The sequence below is a fragment of the Anomalospiza imberbis genome, chromosome 12, assembly GCF_031753505.1.
Source record: "Anomalospiza imberbis isolate Cuckoo-Finch-1a 21T00152 chromosome 12, ASM3175350v1, whole genome shotgun sequence".
Taxonomy (NCBI): Eukaryota; Metazoa; Chordata; class Aves; order Passeriformes; family Viduidae; genus Anomalospiza; species Anomalospiza imberbis.
Window position 1 is genome coordinate 12,875,182 of NC_089692.1, and position 27,805 is coordinate 12,902,986.

Consider the following 27,805-nt stretch of genomic DNA (forward strand, 5'->3'; position numbering starts at 1 on the left):
GCTGGGTGGGCTTTAAAACAGGGAAGCAGTCAGGCCGTGGTGCAGAGGTGCAGGACAGCAGTGCACGCCCGGGGCTCAGCCCAGGAATATAACCTGTTTCTTCAGGCTACAGAAATTCGTTTTCCTTAGTGAGAATGGAACTGTTTGAGTCCTCAAATAATTTGCTCTAGGAGAGATTTTATGACTTCCCACTGTGACATTAGGCTCAAAATACCATCTGGAAATAAAGCTGGTGAGGACCTGTGTGCTCCCTGGTATTAGAGTGCAATTAATACAAGTGAATTGAATACACAAAAAAGGATGCAGTCATTACTGTATTCTGACCATTCATTCAGTATGATGGGAATGCATGTTTTTGGGACTAATGACAACTGCTGTGGGCACCCAGTTACATTTGTCTAATGAAAAGGAATTGGAGGCCATACTCAGACTCAGTAATGATTTCATCAGTGCCCAATCTGCAGCAGCAGCATGGAGTGCTTGCTTCTGCCAGCTCTGTCTCTCTAAGGATTTTTATTCTCCTGCTGGTAAAGATGTCAGGCTTGCAGAAAGCTGTGGATGGGGATGGAATTGAGGGAAATACTTCTTTTAGGTGATACTTGTCTTGTCCCAAAAAGACTAGGGGGACTGTGGTTTCTAGCCTCTGAGCCAGGTTTATGAGCTCTAGCAAATTCTTTGATGAAATCACCTGGTTGTTTGAATCATATTGATGCCAGAATTCTGGGTGATATTAACATTACCAGTCACAGTACTGGTGACAGCATGAAGCAGTGTCAAAGAGAAGTTTAGGCTGGAAATCAGGAAAAGGTTCTTCACCCAGAGTGTGATCAGGCACTGGAACAGGCTTACCAGGGAAGTGGCCACAGCACCAAGCCTGACAGAGTTCAAGAAGCATTTTGACAATGCTCTCAGGCACATGGTGTGACTCTTGGGGTTGTTTTGTGCAGGACCAGGAGCTGGATTGGATGGTCCTTGTGAATCTGTGATCATGACTGTGTCTCTCTCCAGACTGACTGAGACACTCTACATCCTGTCATGTCCACTTATTTATAATCCCCAGTTGTCTCCTCCCTCTGACCCTGGCCCTTATCAGGATGCTCAGCCCTGATCTCCTGACGTGATTTGAAAAATCCAGCCATTAGCTCAACGCTATAGAGCTCTGCAGCTGGGCAGCAAAATCAGCCAGGAGACACAGAAGAGCACAGAGGGAGAGGGAAGGTCCAGGACCAGGGAGCAAAGCTGTGATATGAGTAGAGAGCAAGGTGCTCTGTAGGTATAACTTGGATTGTGACATCCAAATTGTGAAGCCAAAGGCAGCTTTTAATACAGGTCACCTTTGGGTGCCCATCTACACAAGTCAGAGCCTGTGATTCAAAGCCATGGAGCACAAAATGGAATGGTCTGAATGCCAATGCCATTTTTTAAATGTCAGCCTTTACTCTGCTCCTCTGAACTGGAGGTTAGAGCACCTCTTCTGGGGAGAGCCCTGCCAGTGATTGTTCCTCACCCAGCACCACCCCGGAGCCAGCTCAGCCTCTCCCCTGAAATGCTGCGCTGCAGAAACTGGGATTTATGCATTCCACCTTTCCCTTTGCAGCAGGAGAGCAGCCTGGTGCAGCTCTGGCACAGCACTGACATTTGCTTGCTATTTCAGTCCCTGTTCACAACACATTTTGGGGGATGCTGAGCAACAGGGCAGAGGCAGCTGCTGCTCATTTACACATTCGGCGTAAACGGGGAAAGCATTCCGCATTGCCACCACCGGCAGGACGCCCCTGCCTAACCCAGATAAACAGCCCTGAGCACGGCCAATGCACTCAGGAGAAAACAGTGGCGTTGGACCTTGCCTGCCCTGTATATCCCCATCACAAATGGCAGGTGTAAACGTGGCACCCACAGACCCTGGCCCCTCCCAGGTGAACCCCCAAGCGTTTGGCCCCCTCCTTGGTAATGTGGTGCCTCCCCAAAAACCCAGCAGTAAACCAGCATCTCCTCAGTCAGCTGATTTGCTGTCTGCGTCCGTCACATCTGCCAGCTTTAATGACGTCAACCAGCTTTTATTGCTTCTCACTTGGAAAACACAAAGAGGAGGCAGCTGAGAAAGTGAGCTGGATGCTGCTCCTCCAGCTTCATTTTTTAGAGACACTTACTACAGTCCAGGCACTTGCAGCTGTGTTGAGCCACTGAAGGTTTGGGGGCTGTACAGATGTCTCCATGAGTATGAAAGGACTTGCAGAGAGCTTTCATTGCTGCCATGGAACCATGAGAGAGAAAGAACCCAACTGCATATCAGGGTCCAAAAAACCCATTCCAAAGCTGGGGGCATGTAGAGAATGTCTTTTCCTCCTGTGCTCAGCACCCTGTTGTCAATGAGCACAAGATTTCACAGGTGCTTTTTGCACTTCTGTAAGTCAAACCACACTTCAGGGGGAGGAAACTGCAGTTCAGATGCGGTCAGCATCACATGGACCAGAGACAGGCTCACCTTGGTAAGCTCCAGGTGGGACAAGTGTAGGGTCAGCTTGTGTCACTGAAAAAAGTTCACAAACAGGTTTATTGTGAATCCTTTCCAAAGAGCTGGTTAAACAAGTCTGGGTGAAACACTCTCTGACCTGTCCCTGCCCTTAAAATTCAAATACAGCTCTATGCTTGTAAAGTTGTTTTGTGGGTTATTGTGTTCTTTGTTTTAAAAGACTGAACACCCATCCTCCAGCAGCAGCTAAAACAAGACTGTTGTGTTTGAAGCTCTCCCTGCTCCTTAAGGGCAGGCAGTCTTTTATAAGGGATGTATTTTCTCTCTAATTCCCTGTCACAAAGAGCCACACAGCAGGAGTCGAGGAAAGCAACTATTCTCCTATGTCCAGATCAGAAAGATGTAAAGAAAATAAAGAAAACTTTCTGCATCTGTGATTTTTAGTCCCATACACCCATAAAGATCACACTTTTCACAGACACTCCCGGTACTGCTGAATCCAACTTCTCCCGTTGCTTCCAACACTTTATGCTGCTGTTGGCAAATCTAAACTGTGTCCCTGTGTGCCCAGCTCCCCGGGGAGTGGAACAAGGCATGAGAGAGATTCAAGCAATGCCTTCATCAGTCCCATTGCTGCCAGCCACAGCCCAAGCCAGAGCTCATGTGGCAAAACGGTACCCTCTGCCCAGCCCATCCAATGCAAAGGACACTGCCCTCAAGGTATTACACCTGCCTGTGCCTTTTCCAAGTCCTTCACATGGACCTGCCAGGCTCTCTGCCATAGTTGTACACAGTGGGAACATCCTGCTTTAACTGGCAGAACACCTCCCTCGATTATGTTTTTGCATAACAAGGCTGTTTTGTCTCATTTTTGACTGATCTTTTTGTTTCATAAGTTGAAGTTACAGAAGGAAAGGCTCAGCTCTGTAATCTGGGAAGAGAGAGGGACAGTCATATCACTCAGTAAAACTAGAGAAGATGATTCACAAAGGTAGATTTCCATTGTTCTTTCTAAATAGAATTCCTAATGGATTTTTTTTTTAAACAGCAATGGAATGGGACCTACCATGGGAACTGAGACTATCCTCTGTTTTTTTACCTTGCAAATTCAAAGGAGTCATGGCAAGAGAGGGAGATGTTGATGCTGCACATTGCTGCCTCTGAAGCTAAGATATTTAGGTCAACCATATCTAAGCAAGACATGCAAGTATTGTTTATGTCCCTGTTGCTGAGGATGGGATGGGTGGAAGGCTCTGTGCTGGTAACCCTTGGTGCATTAGTGTTGGCCTGTTGGTTTGTATCACACTGCATGACCTGGTTAGCGTGCTCTCTCTGCTGTCATTGGGCAAGGAAAATGGAATTGCAGTGCTCAGAAATTGCCTTAGGAGTGACAAAGCAAGCCAAAGTGGCTTGGACATCTTAGGAAATATAAGCAGGAGGGGGAATATGGAGTTGCTGTGCTTAGGATAACCATCAGTGTTCTTACAGTTCACATGGCAAGTAGCACTTAATTACCAAGGAAAACAGAAAATATTGAATCAACTGAGTGTTGCAGAAAACACCAGGTCTCCTCCCATGCTCTGGTAAAAAAAATATGGTTTTTGTGTGTTTCTGCCTGGAGAGAGTCTTGACCGCAGCATCCTTTCTCCCTCATGCTGAGTGAAAAGCTGTTTGCTCTTCACATCAGTGACAGCTGTGCAATGACATCTGAACTCAGCTATGAGCAATTCTGTCTCTTGTCCTGTGCAGGAAAAGTTAACTGGACTTTGAATATGCATGGCAAGTGGTGATTCCTGTGTAACACAGTTGTTGGGGCTACTTTTCTTGTTGGGGTATGAAATATTTGCCAGTGTAAGGGTTTAAAATACCAGTTTTGAAATAGGAAGTGACATTAAGAAATTAATGTCTGAAGAGATCTTCCCTTAATAAGAGACCCAACATAAAGTGGGAAAAAGCATCATGATGGGTCCAAAAGCAGGTGAAATAATTTGTGTCACTTCATCTAAAAGTATAAGGAGCGTAATCTTTAGTGGCTCCTAGCAGAATAGGCACATCTGCTCCATCACAGCAGAAAGGGCCCCAGCCAAGTTCTAAGGGACAAAACTGGTCTTCCACTGTGGATTTACTGGGAGGAGGGGGATTATAGGGGGGATTTAACTTCTCACTCCTCCTTTAGCAGCAGTCTGTCCTTTCATATACGGTACCTAGACACTGCTTCCTCATCCTTGCCTCTGCACCTAGGTCTGCCTGAGCTGTTGCAGGGCTCCTACAAACATCTATTGAACCAGTAACAGTTGGGAAGGGAAAGGGGGACTGTGAGGATTCCTGATGCTAGCCAGCACCAGGACAGCTTGTGCCCATGCATGGGCTCCCAGAAGCCCTCCTGGCAACAACATTTCCCATATGACATCCAGGTGTGACAACAGAAGCATCTGTGCCTGATCACCAGAATTTTGCTCTGCACCTTTGCCACACACAGAAGGCAATTTAAGGCTTTTGAATAATGTCATCTTCTCTTTAGTGGTGGGGAAGGAAAAGGTGGATTTTAAGACCAAAACATTTCCCACGTAAATAAGGATGAGTGGGCAGAGTAGTTCATTGTGTTTACTTGTCTGACTGGCAAAGCTGGAGAGAAAATCAACATGTAGAGATCAGACAGCCAGGTCAGACAGCCTTAGGAAGCTTTGAACCTTGTTTCTGGAATCTGAAAGGAATAGAGGTCATTTAGTGTAACCTTCATGTTGCAGTGGGATGTATTGTGTGTATATGATTCTGTGATTCTGTATTCTGGATACCACTGAACAATAATAGTAACCATTTCTTGGGAAAACAGTCTCATTTCCTAACATGCACTAATACAAATGGATCAAACTGGATAAGAGAAGTAGGAGGACTTCTGTAGGATCCCTACATTGTCTTACAACTGTAGAAGAGTTGGCTTCACCTAAGCTTGAAGCCCAGCTCAGAAGTCCTCAGCTTCTGTTTCTTAGACAAACTCGATGTCACCCGTGGTGCTCCCCATGCCATGAAGAGCAGTTTCAGCCTTCTGCTCTCCACCAGGGCTGTGCAGTGTGGCAGCCATGGCACGAGGCTGCCCAGGTGGCTGATGGCTGCTGCGGATGAGCTGTGGGCTTAGCCCACAAGCAGCATTCATGTGTTTCTCCACACTTTTAGTTTAAATCAGCAAGGATGATAAAAATGTCATTTAAAATGTTATGTGAGGGACTCTGCTTTAAAAAAATGGTTAATTGTATTTGCTTTCTGTTCCCCTGACCACTTTCCACTTCATACTCTCCTCCCAAAGGCTTTGGGTATCCAAGGATCTCTTGCACAAAACCTTTGTACGCCAGGTTTCTATGTGGTTACAGTTTTGGCACGACAAGTAGCAAAGGGGAGCATTGCTTCAGGGGCTCCCACACTAGCCAGTACCAAATGGGTTAGCAAAAAACAGCCCACAGGCACAGGATGATCCAGATAAGCAACGTGTTGCAACTGAGACCAATGAGCAAATGCATTTTTATGTTTGTATGTGATCGCGTCGTCCCCGTGTGTCGATACAAACGGTGGGGAAGTGTGTGGTCATTCAAGACAGGGCACAGCAAATCACATGTGTCCTGTTTCACTCTGGGCTGGATCAGATGTTTCTTTCATCCATGGAGCTTCTTCTGTCTATATAAAACATTCAGTAGACGCTAAAGCATATTAATGAAAAGGAATGTGTTAATCAGTGAGGTGCTGGGCTCAACTTTATGCCAGCACAGGTGTGAAATGGAGTGGGAGAGGGGTGAAGGCCCCCGGCTGTCTCATGTACCACTCCACATTCCCAAATCCAGGGCTGGGGGGAACAAAACGTGCTGCACCCCCCCCCCCCAAAAACCCTCCAGTAACAAGCCCGTGCAGCCCTGTTCTCTCCGGTGTCTCTGTGGTGATGGCTGTAACTGGTTTCTTACGCGCACTGGCGGGTTTGGGGAGTGCAGTCCTAAGGAGATCCCGCTGGAAAAGCCGAGGAGCCGGTCTGGTCTGTACCATGCTTTGCCTTTGATAACCCCCTGACTCTTGGGTGTGCTTCATCCTCACCGCACCTGCTCTCTGCGCTACCCGGCTCCCAGCTGAGAGATGGCCACGCGACCGGCGTGCGCGCTCCGGCGTCAGCCTCGGCGCCAAACGTCGCCAGCCTCGGCACCTCCACAGCTTTTCCTCGGCCGTCTGACCTTATCTAGCCAAACAAAGGCCAAAAAATGAGCATTTGAGAGACCAACCAAATTTGGCAGGTATGAAGCTTCTCTTGAACCAAGAAAAAAAAAAAAAAAGAAAAACCAAATTGGGAGTTGAAAGCAGCGGGGAACATGACACTTGGTTGACTTTGCCGTGAGCTCTTTCCACCACCATAAACCCATGTGGCAGACTTTGCAACTCTCTAACTGGTCTGGTTTTTGCATTCCTCTTATGTCTCTCCTTTTCCATGTCCTTTTTTTGCATGACCTATAACCAAAAAGCTGACTTCACGTTGTGCGTACATTTGGATGTATGGCTCTTCTGCTAATCTTCCTCTAGAGGCATGAGCTAACACCAGTGGTAGCTGCCTGACTTTGAGTCTGGTTGTTCTTAGATGTTCTTTGTTATGTTTTTCCTTTTTATACTATTTCCTCTTCCTTTTTCACTTTTTTCCTCTCTGCGAGACACTTTCTGTTGAGCCATCTTCCAAGAGAACTAAAACCAAAAAGTTTAAAAATTAAAAGCGCAACTACAGAAAACACTAAACAAAATAACAAAACTAGTCAAAGGTCACGGCAAGGTCATTTCCAAAATTATGTCACCTTGATGTCTGCTTCCAACTCTAGATTAATTCAAGGATCTACCAGTCCTTGGTTAATGTAACCAGTTGTGTGCCGCACACATTCGAGAAAGTGAAAAAAAACATTTTAGAAAAATTATTGAAAACATTTTAGAAAATCTGCATGAGCTACACCAACACATAAATCTGATCAAAGGGCAAAAATAATTCTCCATCCATGCATGGTGCATGATGATTTCTATGAGCTGGGATCCTGTAAATTAATGTTATGCAAAATCAAAACAGCTCTGTATTGTTAAATGCCCTTAAGTTACTAATTGTATGTCAAATGTAATAGGGATTGCATCTGTGTATGTATATGTTCAGCTGTATGTATACATAAATTTATTATGTATATTGTAGATTTTCTTTTTTGTTGCTTTCCTCCTTAATTTAGTTATTTTAGATTTCCCTACATGTTGAACATCCCTGGGTCGCTGGCTTTGGCCTGATGTGATCTTTCCTTTCTATTGCAGAACCGCATGCATGAATCTCTGAAGCTTTTTGACAGCATCTGCAACAACAAATGGTTCACAGATACATCTATCATCCTGTTTCTAAACAAGAAGGACATATTTGAGGAGAAAATTAAGAAATCTCCACTGAGTATCTGCTTTCCTGAGTACACAGGTAATGAGAAATGTGGCTGTACAGGAGTGCTTAGCAAAGGGACCACAGAGCTCTCCCCAGCCAGGCTGATGCTGTAGTGTATCGCAGGCAATGAGGCTAAAGATGCAGAGCTAGAGCTCCCATTGGCTTCACTACAGGTTTTATTTCAGTAAGTGCCAAAGGATCACCCCCACCATGGTCCACTTAAAACAGGAGGATGACTTGACCACCACCAGGGTGGGTCACCACCACTGAATCGGGTGTGTGATCTGTGCCTCGCCAGTGGGTTTGATGCCAAGCCAGCACCTGCAGGTGTGGGGACACTGTGCACTCCCCAAACCCATGTGTACTGGTTCCCTGTACACACAGGTTCACACAGGATCATGAACCTTCTTGCAGGTCTCTCAGAAAGGTGCAGTGAGTGTAACCATTATAAATGGGTGACAGGAGACCAACACACGGGGTTTGTCAGGCTGTCCTCAGCTGGAGTACAGCTTTGTTCTTTCATTCCCAACCATGTTCTCTCATGGTCACAGCAAGAATCCCTCTGCAGCTCCTGGCCACTTTCTCCACTTCCAGGCACTGCAGGGCTGTAGAATCATCATGATCCTGGAAACATTCATGTCCAGGCTGGATAGGGCCTGGGTCAGCAACGTGACTTGGTTGAAGATGTTCCTACTCAATGCAGGGGGGTTAGATTAGATGACCTTTAAAGATCCCTTCCAACCCAAACCATTCAATGATTCCATGATCAGCCCTCCAGTATGCAGACAGGAGGTCTCACAGCTTGGCTGCTTCAGCTGAAGCAATACATTTTCATCACATCAGTTGAAGAGTCCCCAGTTTTGCTCGCAGGTTTGCTGACATCAAGCATCTGGACATGAAAACACTTCCAGTTAAATGCAGGTAGAAAACAAGGTGTTTCATATTTGATCTTCCCACACCTCTTAACCGACAGTGCAGGCAGAGGAAAGCCACAGTGAGCCGTGCCCTGAGCTTGGCTGGGGAGAAGGAGGCCTTGGTGATCCGTGGAGTTGAGAGCAGGAGCTCTGGGATGGGCAGTGTGCAAGAAGCCCCTGCTCCTGCTGCCTGCCTGGCATCTGACCTGCTAATGATGGGAATACATCACCCATGCAGAGGCTGCAGCTGCACCCCGCTGCTTCCCTCTGCATCTCGCCAGCTTCCACAAACCCTCATTACCATTCTGAGATGGCACAAAAATAAACTTTTATCGTCATGAATTATTTAAGCTCACCGGAGACATCCAGATGAATCAAGCCGACAGACAGAGAAGCCAATCTCTTTGTCAGGAAGCACAGTTGTGAACCAGGAGCACCAGGAGTGTCACAGTTCTGGGCAGGCCAACAAATTATTAACCAGAGCTACTTATCTCTGAGCACTTGATTTTTCACTGTGAATAGACGAAAGTGATCCTTCATTGCTGCTTTGGGCTGAATGTTCTGTGGCCATGGAGCTGAACAACTCCAGCTGAATTCAGAACATCTGCAGGCTTCCTCTCCAGGGAAGATTTTGGTGTTTGTCACTACCAGCACATTTCAGCCATCTAGTCATCTGCTTGGTCCAGACAGAACCAACATATTTCCAACATATTTGTCAGAAAAGATCTAATCATGGAAATTTCAGTCTTTACAGCTGAGCTCACAATAATGCCTACCCCAAATTTTCCTGGTTGCAAATTAGATTGCTGCTTTTGGATGGCTTGTAGAGCAGCTCATCACCATCTTCTTTATAGCAGTGCTTGTCTATACTGGATGGTTACTGTCATGTCCTCTTCCCTTCCCTTTTCTCAGTGAAACAAACCTTCACCTCTCTCTCCTTCCTGATCACATTTTGTGCACCTGGATTTGTAGATCTTCACTGCTGTCTCCCAGAAACCTCAGTCTGAAATAACATTCTCAAAGAACACCTGATGTCAGAGAGACTAGAACAAGAAGGAATGTCATTTTATATATTCCTTCCCAAGCTATCCCAGCCCAGGAGGGAAGTTCAGTGGGGGAGGCAGACATTCATACACATGGAGTTAAGCTCTTGGCTGATTAAACAGAGCTCCTCTGTCTGGAGCACTTCAGCCACAAGTGAACCAAACCAATCTTCCCCAAGTCTCAGAGGACCCCCAAAGGTGCTCTAAATTCCTTCAGGATGCTTTTCTGGAAGCTGGGAGTTCTCACAATGCCAGAGACCCTCAACATATCTCCTGTCTCTCTTGTGCCACCAGAGAGGGCAGAAAGTCTGACTGCTGAAAGTCCTTTTACTGATCCAACAGGGATCTGAGGTAAGGAGTTATCTCACCCCAGGTGTTCAGCAATGCTGTTACGAGTTAGCTGTGCTAACATTCAGCCCAGGCTTTAGACCCAAGCACACATTTCAGTCTGCTTGCCCCTGCTTTGCTGGCCACAGCCCACAGGATGAAACCCTCGTGGCCTCATGAAAAAGCAACATTATTAGAATGTTGCCCTGGAGTTAAAAAGAATTATTTGATAAAAGCCTATAAACTGAACAAGCAGACTTTCAACATCACAAGTAGGTTCCACAAAATGCTTTTAATGAAATGAAATTTCTGATGTCCATTAGTTCTGCTGACAGGGAATTATTAGAAGACTGCATCCACAAATTTGCCTGCTGTTTTCTGGAGCACTATTTCCATTCCCTTAATTCACCCATGCTTTTAACTAATCCACAATACTTAGTAAAGCAGCAGCAGAATCCACGGCTTGATTTAAACCAAGCTAGCATTAGTGATTCCCTGCTCTCCTAGACAGAATCAAGCATCTAAATCCTCATGTGTTTGAACAACCAACTTCCTGTTCATAAAATAACCTCCTGGTTGTGCTCAGGATGTGGAACTGATTCTTTACACAGCTCTCCATGCAAGAATCTACTCCCAGAAAAAACTTTGCTTCTCTTGTGTCGTGCTTATTCTCAAGTCCCATGGTCTTCATGAATTTGTGCCTTCCACTAGCAGAGCATGTGTGTGCAAGTGGGATTTCCCGGAGCAGCTGCCTTCTACCACAGCACATCCCTAGCAAGCTTCTCTCTAGCAAAACAGCATTTCCATCAGTAAAGCCTCATGGAGAGAAAGGGACCCAAAAGCAGTAACAGTTTTATTGTTGTGGAGCCTTTTGGGGGTCAGACAGTGCCTGGCAGTGCTGGGAGCTGCACTCCAGGCCAGCCAGAGCCTTCATGAGCCTTAAGGAGGTGCCCAAAGGAGCCATGTGTGTGAGCAGGGTCAGAGCTGGCCAGAGGAGAAAGGATCTACTCGTTTGCATGACTCTTTCTAAGCTTTTCTTTAACACAAAATTTGAGGGTTAATCAGGTTTGGTACAGATATCTTTATATATCAAAACTAGAAACTCCTCACAGTGTGATTTTAGTCCTGGCTGTAGCAGAGAGTACTGCAATCCTAATTCCTAAAAAAAGTGGCATTGTGTATCACTCTTTTGGTTGGGATTTGGGTTTTTTTTTTTTTGAGAAAAGCCCATTTTGTCCTGTAACAGAGTCTGGATCTTTTCATGTCCCTTTCTCTTAATGATTTAAAGAAAGGAGGGCACAGCTACCAATACTGCCCTCAATTCATGTTATCTCTTCCATCAAAAACTGAAGCTTTAATCAAAAAATAAATCTAAAAAAAGGAAAAAAGCTAAGCCTATTTCCTAGGTCAAGCACTTACTGCATTTCTTCTCTTTTTTGTCACCGTGATGTGGAATTTCTTCCACCATAGCCTGTTTAACACTCAACTCCCTCATCTATTTCATCTCTATAAACAGCAACTCAGAATGAAAATACAGCTGAGCTGACAGTCAGGGAGCATCTCCTGCCTGGCAGCAAACCTGGCTGATAACGGTGCCCATCCCTGAGATGGAGAGAGGGCACCTGGGCTGCAGCAGCCCCGCACAAGCTCCCCACATCCCCACAAGGGGGTGTTTGCAGGCATTCCAGGCCATGGGCTGGCTTTAACCCACTCTTTTTCCTTTGCCCTGGCTCTCCTGCAGGCCCCAACGCTTTCACGGAGGCGGTGGCGTACATCCAGACTCAGTACGAGAGCAAGAACAAGTCGGCCAACAAGGAGATCTACACCCACATCACCTGCGCCACCGACACCAACAACATCCAGTTCGTCTTCGACGCCGTCACGGACGTCATCATCGCCAACAACCTGCGGGGATGTGGACTCTACTAAAGCTCCCTCCTCCCTCCTCTCCTGGCACCCGCCCGGAGTATCCTCTGCTCCCGCGGACAGGTCCTCCCTTTCCTTGTTTTTTCCTCCTCAGAAGATGACAAGGAAGAAATACATAATTCCCTCCTCCTGTCCCAGAAAACTCTGCAGCAAGTTCTGCTTTCCCCAGACCCATTTTATTTCATTTTGGTTCATTTTTGGCTCATTCCCTTGCTGCCCCGTTCTACTCCTCCGTTCTAATTCACAGTGTTGTGCAGGGAGCTAACGCATTTCCCACAAAGTGCATTTCAACTGCCAAAAGACAAAAATACTTCAGTTTTAAAGAGAGAAAAAAATCAAAGCCTTAAAATACTGGTCAGGAACAGTGTAGTTTGGAACCAAAACTTTTATTTTGCCTTGAAAATTAAGGGATATTGTTCATTCTCCTGGTTATTTGCATTTTTTTTAAAAACACTTTTCCTTTGGGAAGTGCTAAATACAACCTGATCATTTTGAGGGTACCTTTCAGCTCCAGTTCTGAGCCCAAGGCTGGAGGGTTTGGTGTTGAATGCAGCCACCACAGCTTGGATTTGTACATTCTCCTTTTTTCCAGACAGCTATTTGAACAAGTAAAACAGCCATATCGAGTTCTGCTGGTGTCTGAGTAACAGGGACACAGTAACAAAGCCTACTAAGCCTTGTCTAAAAGCATTCATTACTGGTAACAGTTTTACCTCAAGTTTTTCAAAATTAATGATAAAATTTATCTAGTGGTTGCTGTAACCCATTTCTGAGGCACTTCCATGGAGGCCATGGAGGCCCTGGGCTGGGACCCCTGGAGTGTAGGCAGTGAAGATGCCCCGGGAATGGTGTCCTGATGGACACTCCACGCTCAGTGGCATCCTGACAAGGAATCCAGCCTGGGGACCTTTCCCACAGCACCTCCCAGCCTTAGTGATTCAGCAGAGCTGATGCTTCTGCAAACACACAGCATCACTTTCCAAACTTCAGCCTTGAAATGCTGGGTAGCACAAAAAATTATTAGCCCTGGCTTCTTGTAGGCGGAGTCTGATCTTCAAGTGCCTGAGATGGGGAAAGGTGCTTTGGGAAACCTCCCTGTGCTTGGGCAGCAGAAAAGTGTGCAAGAACCTCGTGGCCCTTCATTGCCCCTTGGGCATCTAAACCCCTTGGGAAGCCCAGCCTTGTGCTCTGAGCCTCCTTGGCTGAGCACAAGCCTGTGGCTTTCCTGTGTCACCTCCTGCCTGAGCATCCCAGAGAGACAGCTCCAGGGTTGTTGTCCCCAGCCAGGGCATCTCTTTACCAGTATTGAGATGGATGGTTAACAGAGGCAAAGGAGAGCTCAGGGAGCTGATTTGAGTCAAGTGATGGAGTAGGAAGGAAAAGTGTAAGGAAAGAAAGAAGGGAGGGCAGGGGAGAGGAGTGGGAAGGGCGAGGGTAGCACCCAGCTCAGCAAATCTGGGGGCTCAGAGAGGACAAATGCAGGTGGGCTGAGGTACTTGTGGCCACCACCAAGAACTCTGGATGCTGCCGAGTCGAAGGCAGAAGGGAATGTGAGAGGAGAGGTGTCACCTCTGGGGACATGGAGGGATTCTTAGAAGTCCACCCCAAAAGCTTGTTTGTTGTCTGGGTGAGAGAACCACCTCTGAGGTCCCACTCAGGGCCCACCTCACCTGGGGGCAGGTGGGCAGTGTTGATCCCTGCCTTTTCTCTGCCTCCCTTAGAAGTCAATTATCTTGGAAAACATGAATCTTTGTAGGCTGGCCAGAAGTTCAACTGTCCTTCCTTGGGAGCCTGACCTAGGAGTGTCTTTCAGGTCTCAGGAAGTCTCTTCAGGGCTGTGGCTGAGAGGGACAATATCACTTCTCACTGTGCCCATTGAGGAGAGATGGTGTGAGAGCAGCCCAGAGCAGCACAGCCCAAAGTGGAGGGGCCAGGTCAGCGTTCAGGAGACAGTGACAGGAACACATAGGGTGGCACAGGACGGGGAGGAGAGTGAGAGAGGCTTAGGGAACGTTTTGGGAGACAAGCTGCAGAAGGGAGATGAGGCAGATTGAGACAGCAGGAAGGATGGGAAGAGAAGGGCACCTGGGAGCCAGAGGAGAGTCCCCATCAGGGGCTGTGCTCTGCCACGACAGTATTTGTGGGACATTTGTGACAAATCCCCAGCAAGGGATATGAGCACCCTGAGGCAAGCAGGGAAGGCCTGCAGAGGAAAACGAGGTGTCTGTCACCCATCCAACCAGCTACAGCCCAGCACGGCTGGTAACTGTCAGTAACCCCTAGAGAGCATTAAATGATGCATTTACTATTGTGCAGCAAGGACCTGCTGCTGCTCTGCTGGGCACTAACAGCAATAACACAACTCCCTGCCTCCCCTGCTCTGGCACAAGCCAGCACCCACCTCTCTCTTCACCATCTCATCCTTAAAATGCCTCCAACGACATCGGCTCCTGCAAAGAGCTGGCCAGCACAACCAAGAGCCCCTCTCTGCTCCTCATGCCACACAGCCCACCCACACATCTGTCCGAGCCCCAGCAGTAACACCCAGCATCCACGTGGGTGTTGTGTCAAGCCCAGGGCAAGGAAAACCGCACATTGGTTACATCTGGTATGTAACCTGTGTAACCACTGGACCCAGAGTGATGATGGCTGGTGCTGGCAGGGATGCAGGTCTTTTATTAAGCTCTATAAGAAGAGTTTGATCAGAAGCACTGGAGTTTTGGAGACGTTCTCTTCCCACCCCTTGCTGTGAATGATGTTTTATCCAAGCAAATAAATAACAGAAGCTGTTCCCAGGGAAGGCAGCACCACGCCAAGGCTTTGTGAGCTTTGTGAGCTCCCAGCATAAAGCACACTGGATATTTTGGTAAAGACAATTTAAATTAACTCCAAACCCTGCCAAATGCAGTCGAGTGGCCAGTGCTGGCTCAGTGCACTTTTACCGCTCTCCAGGCTGGATTCAGGTACCCATTCCCAGCTTTGCCAGCTGGGAGGTCCAAGCCCCCTCTGCAGCTCCAGCAGGTCCCTGGCACATTGCTGACCATCAACAGCTGGTGCCCCATGGGGAGAAAAAGCAGAGGAAATGTTGCCACAAAGAGCCTCTTCTTTCATTTTCTTTGGCATATTGTGTGTCTAAAGCTTCATCTCAGCTGCTGCTGCTGACATTCCCTCCCTCACACGAGTGTCATGAGGATTCACTGACAAATGCTGGAAGCAGCCTTTGGAAGATGAAATGCTTCCAGTGTTAAACACTACTATTTCTCCCGCTTGATGGCCGCGTATAGATTTGTGTCTGCAGAGCGCCTGCCAAATCATTAGTCAGTGCTGGCTTCTGCACCCTCCGAAGCCCTTCCTGACAGATGTGCCTTCTGCAGGCAATCTTTTGCCCTGTGCTTTTTCTAAACACCAGCAATTCTTGCAGCAGTTGCCTAAAAAGTACCTTGAAATACATCTCCTGCTTTGAAAAGCCTTTTCTTAACAGCCCCTTGTGCTTTGCAATTGCCGTGCTCTGAATCCATACCCTTGGAGAGCCAGAGCTGTGTTTTGCTTGCAGTCTCCACATAGCAGGGATGTAGCAACCGGTACAGCTGCATCAGAAATCCTACCAGGGCATGGAGGATAGATTTTAAAAGCACAAGATGGAAACAGCTATGTATACACCCTGCTGCCCTTCAAAGCTAATGTGGGAATTTGCAAAAAAGAAAAAAAAAAAAAAAAAAAAGCCCTTTTTGGGATGCAGAAGGTTTTTAATGACTGAGGTCACTGTTCCAGCAGCAGAAGCATCCAAGGGGTGTCAGCACTGAAAGTAGCATTAGCAACTCATGATGAGCTTCAGACAGCAGCAAAAAGAAAGAAGGAAGCTCCCTGTTGGCTTGCTCCATAGTTAATGAGAGGGTCAGTTGTGGAGCCATGAGACCACAAAAATGCAAATAGCTTCTTTATTTAAACAACATTTTCAATGAAATAGAGAAACCCATACAAGAAAAGTCTTGCAGCGCTGCCGGGCTGAGCTGCAGAGCTCCCTGGGAGGATGCAGTAGCTGGGCTGGTTGGGAGAACGAGCAGCAACCATGCACTGGGAAAGCACACACTAAAATACAGCACCAGACTGCCAAAGGCAGTTTTTAATCTTGCATATAGAAGTTGCAGGCAGTCTGATTTTCACAGGGGGCCGGAGGAGCCCGGCGGAGCGGCAGGACAGCGGAACGCTCGGCGCGGCCATCTGGCCCTGCCGTCTGCCAGCGCCGAGCGTCCCTGCAGCCCTGGCCGCCCGCCGCGCCTGGATGGTCACATTCCCACTGCCTGCCCACAGACACTTCCAACTACATCTCTCTCAGGAGTTTTGTACCGGAATCAGCTTCTTGCCTTCGGCCAGTTTTCCTGGATGGCTGGCCAGCCTGTCCCTCCATGGAGGGGAGAGCAGCCTCAGAAGGAGCCTGCTGTGCCTCCTCTATCAATGTGATTTTGTTTCACAGGACACTAAAAGTATTAATGAGGGCTGTCTTTAATGTATATTAAAACATATCTGGTGGGTCTAATCTATCATGGCATGAGCCCAGTGCTTGGAAGATGAAATGTTTCCAGTGTTAAACACTACTATTTCTCCTGCTTGATGGCAAGAGAACAGACTCCCCCTTGCCTGCAAGGGAACAGACCTTGTTCTCAGTCCAGGAGTGCAATCTCCAAGAGGTCAGGATGTGACATAGAAGATGTCCTTTTGCCAGAAGGTCCCCATGTGCCCAGCCTCACTGTGCAGCTCAACAAGGCAGATATTCCCCCTGGAGGATTTGCAGTCAGTGCTGGGAAAGGGACCAACCCTGCACTGTTAGTTTGTGTGACACGTCCCAAGCTTTTTGTGGTCACAAAGCCTCCTGGAGCCAGGGAGAGTTGCTGAGTTCCTGGAAGAAGGCTGACCATCTGTCAAGTCAATTAGAGAAGCTTAGTTCCAGTGTGTTTGGGTGTTTCCATGGTTTGTCTTCAGGCTTACCACCAAAAACTCCACAACCATTTCCAAGGAGACTTAAACACTCCTTAGTGATCTGACACTGGACACGTCAAGGTCAGTAGAAATGGTGTTACTGAGCCTCACCCTGGGCACCCAGACCCATCACTAACTTACATCCCCAGTGCACCCATGAGAAAGCAGAGATGTGGTTCAAGTGGCACAAAATTGCAGACCACGGTCTTGCCTCCACCTCCCTGCAGGAGAGAGCAGGCAAACAGACCCTGAGGTTCCCTGAGACTTGAGGGTACCGTGTCATTTCTGAGCTCCGGCACTGACACGAGGCAATTGATGCTGACAGATATAGGTACGTGACCTATATAGTTATACTGAGAATGTGGCTATGGGAAGGGATTTTGCACAGGACCACTCATGCCCCAAAAAGCAGCCTGTGAGATCTTTATTTGTGTGCAAGCACAAGCAAGTGCAGCCCTTAAACACCAATGCCTTAGTGAGAGGAGGACCAAAGCCTCCAGCTGGCATCCTGCAGTCAGAGGGAAAGGGAGCTGGATTCAAGAAACAGCCCCATCTCCCCAAGAGGGCAGCTCTGCTCACAGACACTGGGTGCAGTAGGCACAGGGAGGAGAGACCAGGAGAAGAGGTAGAGGGGCTGGGAGCTGGCTGGATGCTCACTGCCCCAGGCCCTCTTCCACCCAGTGTCTTGGAAATTAAGACCCAGTCCTGACTGTAGTGCAGGCAAGCAGCTCCAGAGCTAAAGCCACTGCTCCAGGTGGTGAGAAGAGATCATGGCAGGTAAAACCATTTTCAGCAGTGCCTGAGTCTCACCAGCTTTTCCAGTGCTGGACCAACCTGGTGATGCTGGGCAAGCAGATAGGATTGTTTAAGCACCAGCCATGGCCCTGTTAATTAGCCCAGTCCCTAATTTGTGCTCCTCAGCCCTATTCCCCCACCTCATTTTTCCCGCTTCAGCTCAACAAGGGAAGAGTGACCATCACCCTGCCTCTGGGCTCCCCGCTCCCCATCACATTTCCCAGAGGATCTCCGGAGGCCGTCACCATTTTCCTTTTGCTGGTTTCCCACTGAATCATTTCTCCTGCATGTTTGATGGCCCAAACTGTATTAACTGTAATTTTGTACGAAGAGTGACTGTCCATTGGTTTAATAGAGCATTAGTTATTGTAATAATTTATTGGCTGTTGGTAATGTATTTATTAGTTACAAAATGTTAATAAAGTGCCAGCTCTTTTCTAGTGTGAGAGTGGTTTTATTGTGTCTCCCTTGAGCACGTCCAGCTTCTCAAACTTGTTATTTAACATTATGCTGCTCCACAAACACTTGCACAACGCACAGCACCAGCTGTCTGCCAGAGCCTCATCCACCTGGAAATAAAGGATTTGAAAAGGATATAACCAAAAGATACTTCATTTTATGTAAGTATTTGGCAGGAATTTTTTTTTCCTTTGCTCACCAGAGGTAGCAGCAGGGCAGAGCATCCATGCTGCCCCACTGTTTCCTCCACTTCAGCAGTTACAAATCCTTCACAAGTCAGCAGCTTTGCTTTTCCACTGTCTCTTCATGTGAGCACAAAATCAGAAGACCCACTGCTGGTTCAACTCAGTGAATGGTGTTTTCTCCTCCTTGCAGTAGCACAAAACATGGAGCATCCCTCCCTCCCTTTAAAACAATGCTTGAGCCAGTTTGTTCTTCTATGTTTAAACTAAAGATCTTCCATCATTTGTGGCATAATATTAAAGTAAGGAACTTGAAGAAACCAAGGGAAACATTTCTATAAACCTCAGCAAAGGAATATGAACCATTGCTCCTACTGACTTCACCAACTTCCAGTGATGTGGCTTCAGCTGGACCCATCCACAGACAGGAATTCCCACATGGCCCATCCCATGAATCAGATAGAGCTACAGGCTGGCCTTGAAAAAAGCAAATGGCTGAGAGGGAAAGGATTTTGCTTTGTGTATTGATACTGGAGATTTTTAGAACTTTCTCCAGGACACCATCCTGCTCAGATTCTGCCTGGGTGTTCAGAACCGTGAAGTCATCAGGGTTATTCTGCCTGAATGGGAATTCTCATTTCCCTGGGCAGAAGCTTTATTTCAGCTGCTCGTCCACCAACACCATCACTTCTTTATTTAAATATAATAAATGTATAGGACAACACCAGAGATGAACAAGGAAAAGCCCATCCTGATACTCTCCATGAAAATCTCAAGACCTAGCAATTTTGCAACAACCACAAGTCAAGAAGAACCACATCCTTTGGTGGCAGCTTCTGTTTTCCCTATGAATAAAGCCTTTTTTTTATTTCAAGATAAGGATCAAATTGAAGTCCCAAGGCTTTGGAAAGCGCCTGCTTGGCATCCCCAGCTACTCTTTGTCAAGGAACCAACAGTGCAATCGCGAAGCCTTTCAAGATGAAATCAGACAGCTGCTAAATTTTGCATGCAAAAGCTACCGTTGAAGTGGAGCTAATAAAATGACTCACTAATAAAACATTCATGGAAAACTCCAAAATGTGTAATTGGGTCATCATTTCATTAGCAAACACGTGTCCTCACGAATCTTCGGTGAGTCCAGAGCCCCCTTTGCTGCGCCTCCAAAGAAAGGGGCTGTGGGGGGGACGTTGTGGGGGGTGTTTGCTGCAGGAGGGTTCCCCCCCCCACTGCAGAGCCTTTCCATGAGATTTCCACAAGGCTTTTGTGAGCAGCTGTGTCCCCATGTGAGCTTGAGGCAGTTGAGTCAGAACTGGGGGGCTCAGCCCCCAGCAGGGGTTACAGGGAGGAGCAGCAACTTCAGACTTCACCAAGCCCTGGGCTTGCAGAAGCTTTGCAAGTTCAAGTAGAAACAAGCGGGTACAAACAAGGAAAGGGATGCAGGGACTTCCTGAAACATCCCCCAGAGCTGTCAGAGGACTAGCAGGGAATGGCTTTCTGGTGATTCTAAGAGCAAGTTAATGATGGAGAAAATGCTTGGGAGCTCTTGGTGGGCCAGATCTGTCCTGTCCAGTGGCACCTTCACACTAATAGTGAGTGCATGCACCTGCATGGGAACATCCTGCTCTGTGGGGCCCTGTGGCAGCCAGTGGGGCACAGGACAACCTCACCTCACCTCCTCCTGTTCTGCTGTCTGCTCTCCACTTCTTAAGAAGCTTTGGTAGCATAGGGGAAAGATGACTGTTTATGGGTTTTGTCCACATGTAAATGGAAAAAAAAAAAAAAAAAAAAGGAAAAAAACCCCAACAAAACTACAGATTTTAGAAATTTACCCTTATGCTCCTACCAAAGCTTTTCCAAGCTTAAAGTCTACCTGGAGCATCCTGCAAGCCCAGAGCTCTCAAGAGAGCTGGGAAGTGGGCTGGCAGAGGCACCTGTACTGGTTACCACTATGCAGGTTACCTTTTTGGGCCACCCGGCCACCACAGGTATTTTCAAAGCTGACCTGAAGATTTTTCCAGGACAGGACCTGCCCCAAACTCTGGGCCATACCTTGGCACTGGTCTCACTACAATGACACCACTCAGTGCCAAGTACCCTTCCAGGCAGGCCCATAGGTCCTGGAATGGCCAAAGCCCTTTCCATCCCAGTCTCCATGCCAAGTGTGTCCAAGGTGGTGGCTGATGCTGTCTGTCCATCCTTTATTTGGGCTCTCCAAAGGACGCTTCAGGGGCACCCAGTCCCTGAAGAGAGACAGGGCCCCTTCCCTACTCCTTTGGTGAGGCAGGGGAGGAGCAAATTACTTTTTCCCCCCCACTCTTTCTTGAGGTTTCAAGTGTCTGTCCTGCTAGAGTGGCCCCACAGGGATGTGGGGGAGAATCAGCTGCAGCCCCACACCTGCCCTGGCCTCCAGCCCAAGAGGAGCACAATACCCCATTACCTCCACCTTTGTAACCAGCTCAAATTTACCACTGTCTTATTATAGAGATTTTTTTGCTTTCTAACCATTTCAATTCACAAAAATGTTCTCCTCTCCTCTAACTTTGTCTTTGCCTTCCTCTCTCCCTTCTCCTCCCTCTGTGCTCCCCTTTGCAGAACCGCATGCACGAATCTCTCATGCTCTTCGACTCCATCTGTAACAACAAATTCTTCATCGATACCTCCATCATTCTCTTCCTCAACAAGAAAGACCTATTTGCTGAGAAGATCAAGAAGTCACCTCTGACCATCTGCTTCCCTGAGTACACAGGTAGGTCCTGGGGCTGACGCAGCACAGCCGCTGTGACGCCCACCCTGCGCCACCAGGGCTGGGGGGACAGAGGGGACAGGGTGCCTTTGGGGGGTGCAAAAGCACTGCGAAAGCACCTTCATGGGCTGTGGTGTGGCTCCAGCACCCCACTCATGGGTTTGGGTGGTGTCCTGGGTGGGGCAGTTCTTGTGGCAAAGGTGCCCGAGCAGCTGGTGGGACAGAGAGGGGGTCAAGACAAATGGAGAAGAGATGAAATGAGCCTGGGCACAGGGAGCTGTGGAAAGAAGAAGACTTGGCAGGAGCTGACTGGCCACCACTGGAACCATCCTGTTTGCTGGTGATTCCTGGGAATCTCCTGCGAGAGGAGGAGCTAAAACTCATGGTCCTTTCAGGCTGCATCCTCCCAGGAGTGCCTTCAAGCTGGGTGTGGCTGGGGGAGGAAAGAGCCCCTTTACAGCAGGAATCTGTGGAACCACAAGAGAATCATCCATTTTGTAGTGAAACCAACATGGTCTGGGGAAAAGGATAAATAACCAAGAAGATGGGCAAGAATAGGAATTCTCTAAGGGAAAGAAAAAAAGGCAGTTTAAATTCAGACTCCAGCATCCCCTGCAGATACTGAGATGTCTGTGAACTGTTCCACCCAGAGCACATCCATGCTGGATGCGAAACCCTGGGGACAAGGAAGTCCCCCAGCGAGATGGCACCCATTCCCCTACAGCATAAGTACACCAGCATTTCCACCAGAGGCATTCAGGCTTCTCCATCCCGGAGGCACCAGCACTTTCCTCACAGCCACCTGGTAGAACAAACCAGACTATCCCACGTGCAGCTGTATGGCACAGCCAGGCTACCCCATGGCGAGGCACAGCCCGGTGGCACCGGCCCAGCCTCCCTGTCCTTCGGCCACCCCCTGCATCAGGAACGAGGGGAACCAGCGAGCTGGGAAAGGAAAATAAATCTCCAGATAATAGCAGCTCTTGCAAAGGCGATTCCAGGGGCGTAACTCAGCTTTGTGGCTTCCCGCGAGGGGCCAGCGCAGCCTCTCCCGCTGCCCTAAGCAGATTAATGCAATAATGCACATTTTTCGGCTCAAACATCTGGCGCCTCTCCAGCCCACCTTCCCAAAGCAAACCTCCCAGTCACGGAGCCCGCAGGCAACAGTGTGTCCCCAGTGCTCCTGGGGACAGTGCCTGGCGTGAGACCCCCACCCAGCCCAGGCGGGGCACACAGGGGCTCAGCCCCACCGAGGGGGTACAGCCGGTGTCCATGGGTGATGTTGGGGTGGCCACCAACTCTCCTGGCCATCCCTCCCCCTGCCTGGCCGAGGGGTCACCAGGCCTTCCCCCCGCGGTGAGGAGCACTGTGGGGGTGCACCACGGGGACACCCCTCGGGCACAGCCCGGCTGGGCACAGCCGGGGGATCCTGCCCTTCCTGGGGAAAAGGGGAGAGGGCGGAGCAGCAGCACCTGGGGAAGGAGGAGCCCTCAACAGGGCTTCGGTGTGACGAGTTTTCAGGGAAAATGGGGCAGAGGGGGAGCAGAAGGGTAATGGGGGTGCAAAGGAGGGAGATGGGAGGAAAATGGACTCTGCTAAGGGGTGAAGAGGAGGGTGGGTGAAAATAAATAGTTGTGCCAGTTTCTGTTATAATGAAAGCTCTTCGCACGCGGCATGGGGCCGGGTGTGCCGGGAGGGTGGCGGCCCTCAGCCCTGACCCCCGCTCTGCCCGCAGGTCCCAACACCTATGAGGATGCGGCCGCCTACATCCAAGCACAATTCGAGAGCAAAAACCGCTCCCCCAACAAGGAGATTTACTGCCACATGACGTGTGCCACAGACACGAACAACATCCAGGTGGTTTTTGACGCCGTCACCGACATCATCATTGCCAACAACCTGCGGGGCTGCGGCTTGTACTGACCCCGCGGCGCACAGCGACTGCTTGGGTGGCGATCCCGGCGCCAGGAGAGAAAAGAAACATAAAAATAACAAAAAAAAAAAAAAAAAAAAAAAAAAAACAACCCAAAGCAACCACACACAGACACACAGACACACACACGCGCGCGGGGGAAAAAAAAAGAAAAAAAAAAAGAAACGAAAAAAACAGATTGAAGGAGAGAAAAAAAAAGTCATCATAATCATGCAAGTTGGTAAATAAAAAGGCATAAGGAAAAATTATATATATACGTATATATATATATAAAAAAATCCACACCCACCTTTTTAGTTTGTTTTTTTGAACCGCCTTCTCCCATCAGGCTCCTCCCTCCGGCCCCCGGTGTCCCAGCTTGGGGGCACCCCGCGGGCCGGGGGCCCTGCCCGGCCCCACCATCCCAGCAACTGCGCCGGCACCAGGCAGGGAAAGGGGGACAGGGGCAGCGCCCGGCCTCACTCTGGTTCTCCTCCCAGCAGTTCTTTGACCATGGGCTGCTATTTTTAAATTATGATTATTGTAATTCCTTATTGTGGGTTGGCTTTTTGAAATTACAATTTATTTTGATGATTTTTTTTTTTTCCAGCATGGGCAAGGCCGGGCTGCCCCTGCCTGTCCCCGGCCCCGCTGCCACCTTCAGAAACAAAAAGTTGTGGTTTTTTTTTTGTTTTGTTTTGTTTTGTTTTTTTTAATAAAGAAGGAGGGAAAAAATTGAAAACTGCCCCCGGCCACATGTCACAGCTAAAAAGGGAAACAACGAGCAGATCTTCTCCCATTTCCCAGCCTGACTGTTCGGGGGGAAGGCTGCAGTGGGGGCATCCTCCGCCAGCTCCCTTCCCAGGGTTTCAGGGGGGTTTAGGTTGGATTTTTTGAATTTCCACACCAATTCAGGCCAAAGCCCTCACCAGCCAGAGCCGGCGGGTTTTTCCCATTTTTTCCCTCCTGGTTTAACAACTCCCTGCTCCTGGTCACTGCTCACTCTCCAGGTCCATATCCAAAAGCACAGCTTGGCCCCCCCAACCACAGGCCCCCTCATCCCTCCTTCAGGGCCAGCCAGGGACACCAGGGAGGGCTATACAAATATATATATTTTTTGTTTAATTTTATTTTTTGCTTAGAGTATTTTTTTGGTTTTGTTTTGTTATTATTTTTAACTCTTTCCAGTGAATGCTTTTTTGTGCTGCTTTTCTCTCCCCCTCTCCTGCCCCAGTCCTCTCTCCCTTTTAGTGAATGGTGTTTTCTCTCTCATGTGGGGATGTTTGTGCTGCAAAATAAGAAAAAAGGGGAAAAAAAAAGAAAAAAAAAACTTTAAAAAGCAAACTTAAAAAAAAAAAGCAAGAATGAAAATAATTTAAAAAATTTTAAAAAACACACACAAAACCACAAAAAATAATTTAAAAATAATAAAAAAACAACAAAAATCGAATGTAGTGTTTACATTGAAGCCACTGTTTTCATGACCAATCCCTCGTCATTTCTACTTTGATTAGTAACCAGACGTCTTCACAGTTTCACTTTTACGAGTTACCTTTGCTGAAGAAGAGCAGTCACACCTGTTCAAAAGAAAATGAATAAAGAGGAAACTTAAAAAAAGATATTATATATATATATATATAAAAAGCGCCAGGTCTTTCTAAGCCTTTCTATTACCAATCAGTGAGGTTTCTGTGATATATTACACACTGCCAATCTCTTTCTCTGACTAATGGAAAAATTCATGTGTAGCTCAATAAAGAGAATGTTTGTCTGTACCCCGGGCTCTCCCTCCCGCGCCTCCGCCTCCTTCTTTCCCCCGCACCTGCCTGCCTCCTTCCAAAGAGAGGAGGAAGAAATACCAAAAATCACATTTTGGGGGGATTTGCTGCTGGTAGCAGAGGGAGAAGGAACTGCAGATTGGTGTAAGTATAGAATGGGTGTAAATCTTAAGAAAGCAGTTCATGGAAGCTCTCGGGTGCTTCCAAAGCAAAGGTCCCCCCAAATAGATCCCCCCCAGGCAAGAAAAGATTTTTATTTCCTTAGGTGATGCAAAGCTAATCACCAGGGTGAGTCCTTCATTTACGGCAACATCACAAATCCCACAATATTCAAGTTTTTTCCCCTAACATATAGAGGAAGGTTTTCCAAGGAAGTTAAGATTTTCTCCCTGCTGTTCATGGAGATTCAGGGTTTGTTTGGATTTGGAGGGGGGGGGGGGGGTTTCCTAGTTTGGATTTTTCTTGCACTCTCCTTCATCCCAGGTCCCCAGCTCCTGCGCATGGCAGCACTGGGCACCATGACCACAGGTGGGACACCTGGGGAACCACTGGCCCCTGGGCACAGCACTGGCACTGTCTGGCACAGGGCTGGCTCTGGGCACCACACCTGACATCCCCTCCTGTACCACGGAACGCTTCCAAACCCCCCGGGACCACCCAGGGATGGAGCCATGGCAAGGTGACCCAGGCATCCAGGGCCCCCCGTGCCCCCCGGCGTGCCCCCAGCCCAGCCCCAAGGAGGGAGGGGTGCTTGGCAGAGACTCCTGCATGCAGCAGCAGCAGCTCCTGACCAACACGGCTTTTCCAAGGCTCCTGCTATTTACAGCCACCAGAAGCGAATGCTGGCACTGGGAAAGTCGATCAGGCCTCTCCTCAGATGACCTCCCTTTCCAGGGAGGCAGAGCCAGCCAAGAGGCCACCACTGGTCCTGCGCTCCTCTGCACAAACCAGCCTTTCATGGCTCAAGTAGGTCATTCTGCAGCGGTGCCGCAGGCAAAGGTGCCATCCAGTGGCTGGCCAGGGTCCACTCCTCAGGGAGCTGCTGCGAAAAGTCAGGAGCACAACAGAAGCCCGGAAAGAACAGCCCGAGTCTCTGAAACATCCCCAACACAAGAAAACATGAGAAATCGCACTACAGGAATTTACAAACAATTTCCAACACTGATCAAGGTTTTATTTTTGTTTCATTGGGGTTTTTTTAACAGTAAAAACAAAACAGCTGTGTTCAAAGCAAAACCAAAGATCTCAAAAATTTTTTTTGAGGTTTGCTAATAGCATTGCAAGGTAAGGCTTCCCAAAGAGTTTTATTGAAATAAATTATTTTCACCTAAACATCAATGCAATTCCTCTCATTAATTTCACCTTCACCTAAAAACCAACAGTAAAAAAATTACCAACAATTCTAGATAATACTGGGCTCCTTCTAAAGGACAGTGAAACTAGAACTCACTCTTCAGAAGTTTAAAAATTAAGTCACTGCCATGTAAAATTCAACTATGTAAGCTAGCGGCGGCAGCACCAAGGGGATCTCAAAAATTCTTAAGAAAATCCAGGTTAGCAGGTTGGGCTGCAGCCAGCAAAGGTCCAGCTGCTCCCATTCCTCCAGTCTTTCTGAATAAACTCAGGGTGAGGTTGTGGGGTTAAAAATGAAATAAAAAGCAAGATAATGGAGCGATCTCCGCACCGTCCCATTCGTGTTGTACTGAGTCCAGGACAGGCAGGTTTTAGTTTTGACTCCCTCGGCTCATGGCAACACTGTAACCTCGCCTTAGGTCCCTCTTCTTCACTGGATTCCCCGTGTCCCTCGCTTCTTCCTGGACATAAAAAGCAAAGGAAAAGCACAGCCCTGGGGATGAACAGAGCCAAACCTCTGCCAGTGCAGAAGAGCCCAGCAACAGTGAACTATTCTATGCAGGAATCGGCGCTTTGCTGCACAATTCATGAATTCAGGTTTTTCTGTGTTGTGTAGCCAGACAACTTCATCCAGTGTAAGAATCTCTCAACGAGGCTCCCCCAGCCCTTCAAGCTGCCCTACGTAACACCTTTGGCTGCTGAAGGAACAGGGACTGAGGAGCCTGCTCATCTAACACAGGGCTTGCTGCAAGCTTCTAAGATTCCTTCCCTTGAAGTAACTGCCCCTGATCCTGAGCAGAACGCGCCCGTGCACTCCGTGACCTGCACCCACAGCTACCTCAGAACACACTTCCCCAGTCTCTGCTGTGCCGTCAGCCCCATAGCTCATGCCAGCTGCAGAAGTCATGCCCGTGGTTTAGAAATTGCCTTTTGTTGTGTAGAGGATCAACGTCACATAGAAAATATTACAAAAAAGGTTAATTTGTCAGCTGTCCAAACATTATTAGACCACATGCTTTATACAGCAGAGAGGCAGCCAGCTCACTCGGCAGCACAGCCAGCTGAACTCTGAAGAGACACTTTCTTGCTGGTATAGAAAGCGCAGGGTTTTTCGTATGTAATTTATTTATTCAACGTTGCTCACGAGGAGGAGGAAGGAGGGGCAGCGAGCGCTAAGAGTTTTGCTGCATCTGAAGTCTCCGTTCGGCGGCGGCAGCGAGGGTCCTGCGGCGCAGGGTGACGGCGTCGGCCGTCGCTCCCTCGGGCAAAGGCTTCTCTGTGCTCAGCTCCTCATCGGAGGTTTTGTTTAAGTAACGCCTGAGGGAAAAAAGAAAAAGATGAGCGAGCAGAACCCACCTCGTTCTGGCTCTGAAAAATGCATTGCCGCAGTGGGGAGGGCTGGAAGGCGAACTAGGAGGAAAATGCCTCAATAAAAGTGCACACAAGTTATGTGCTCCTAAAAAAAGCCTACGTCACCTACAACAGGCTCTGCAGA

General features: G+C 48.2%; 2 protein-coding genes across 3 annotated transcripts in view; one reads left to right on the forward strand and one right to left on the reverse strand.

Moving 5' to 3' along the window:
* Positions 1-24,954, forward strand: part of GNAO1 (G protein subunit alpha o1) — a 142,723-nt gene extending 117,769 nt beyond the window's left edge. Inside the window, exons 7-8 of one of the 2 annotated variants that reach the window (XM_068202813.1) lie at positions 7,784-7,937; positions 11,927-12,554. In XM_068202813.1, the coding sequence (XP_068058914.1) occupies positions 7,784-7,937; positions 11,927-12,114 (342 nt within the window). In that variant the 3' untranslated portion in view covers positions 12,115-12,554. Of the gene's footprint in view, positions 1-7,783; positions 7,938-11,926; positions 12,555-21,116; positions 21,271-23,002 lie in introns of those variants that run through there. The other variant, XM_068202812.1, reaches the window with a different exon arrangement.
* A 1,155-nt stretch (positions 24,955-26,109) lies between these two features.
* The window catches only part of AMFR (autocrine motility factor receptor), a 28,706-nt gene continuing 27,010 nt past the window's right edge, over positions 26,110-27,805 (reverse strand). The window contains exon 14 of the mRNA XM_068202808.1: positions 26,110-27,627. Within this exon, the coding sequence (XP_068058909.1) occupies positions 27,483-27,627 (145 nt within the window). The 3' untranslated portion in view covers positions 26,110-27,482. The remainder of the gene's footprint in view (positions 27,628-27,805) is intronic.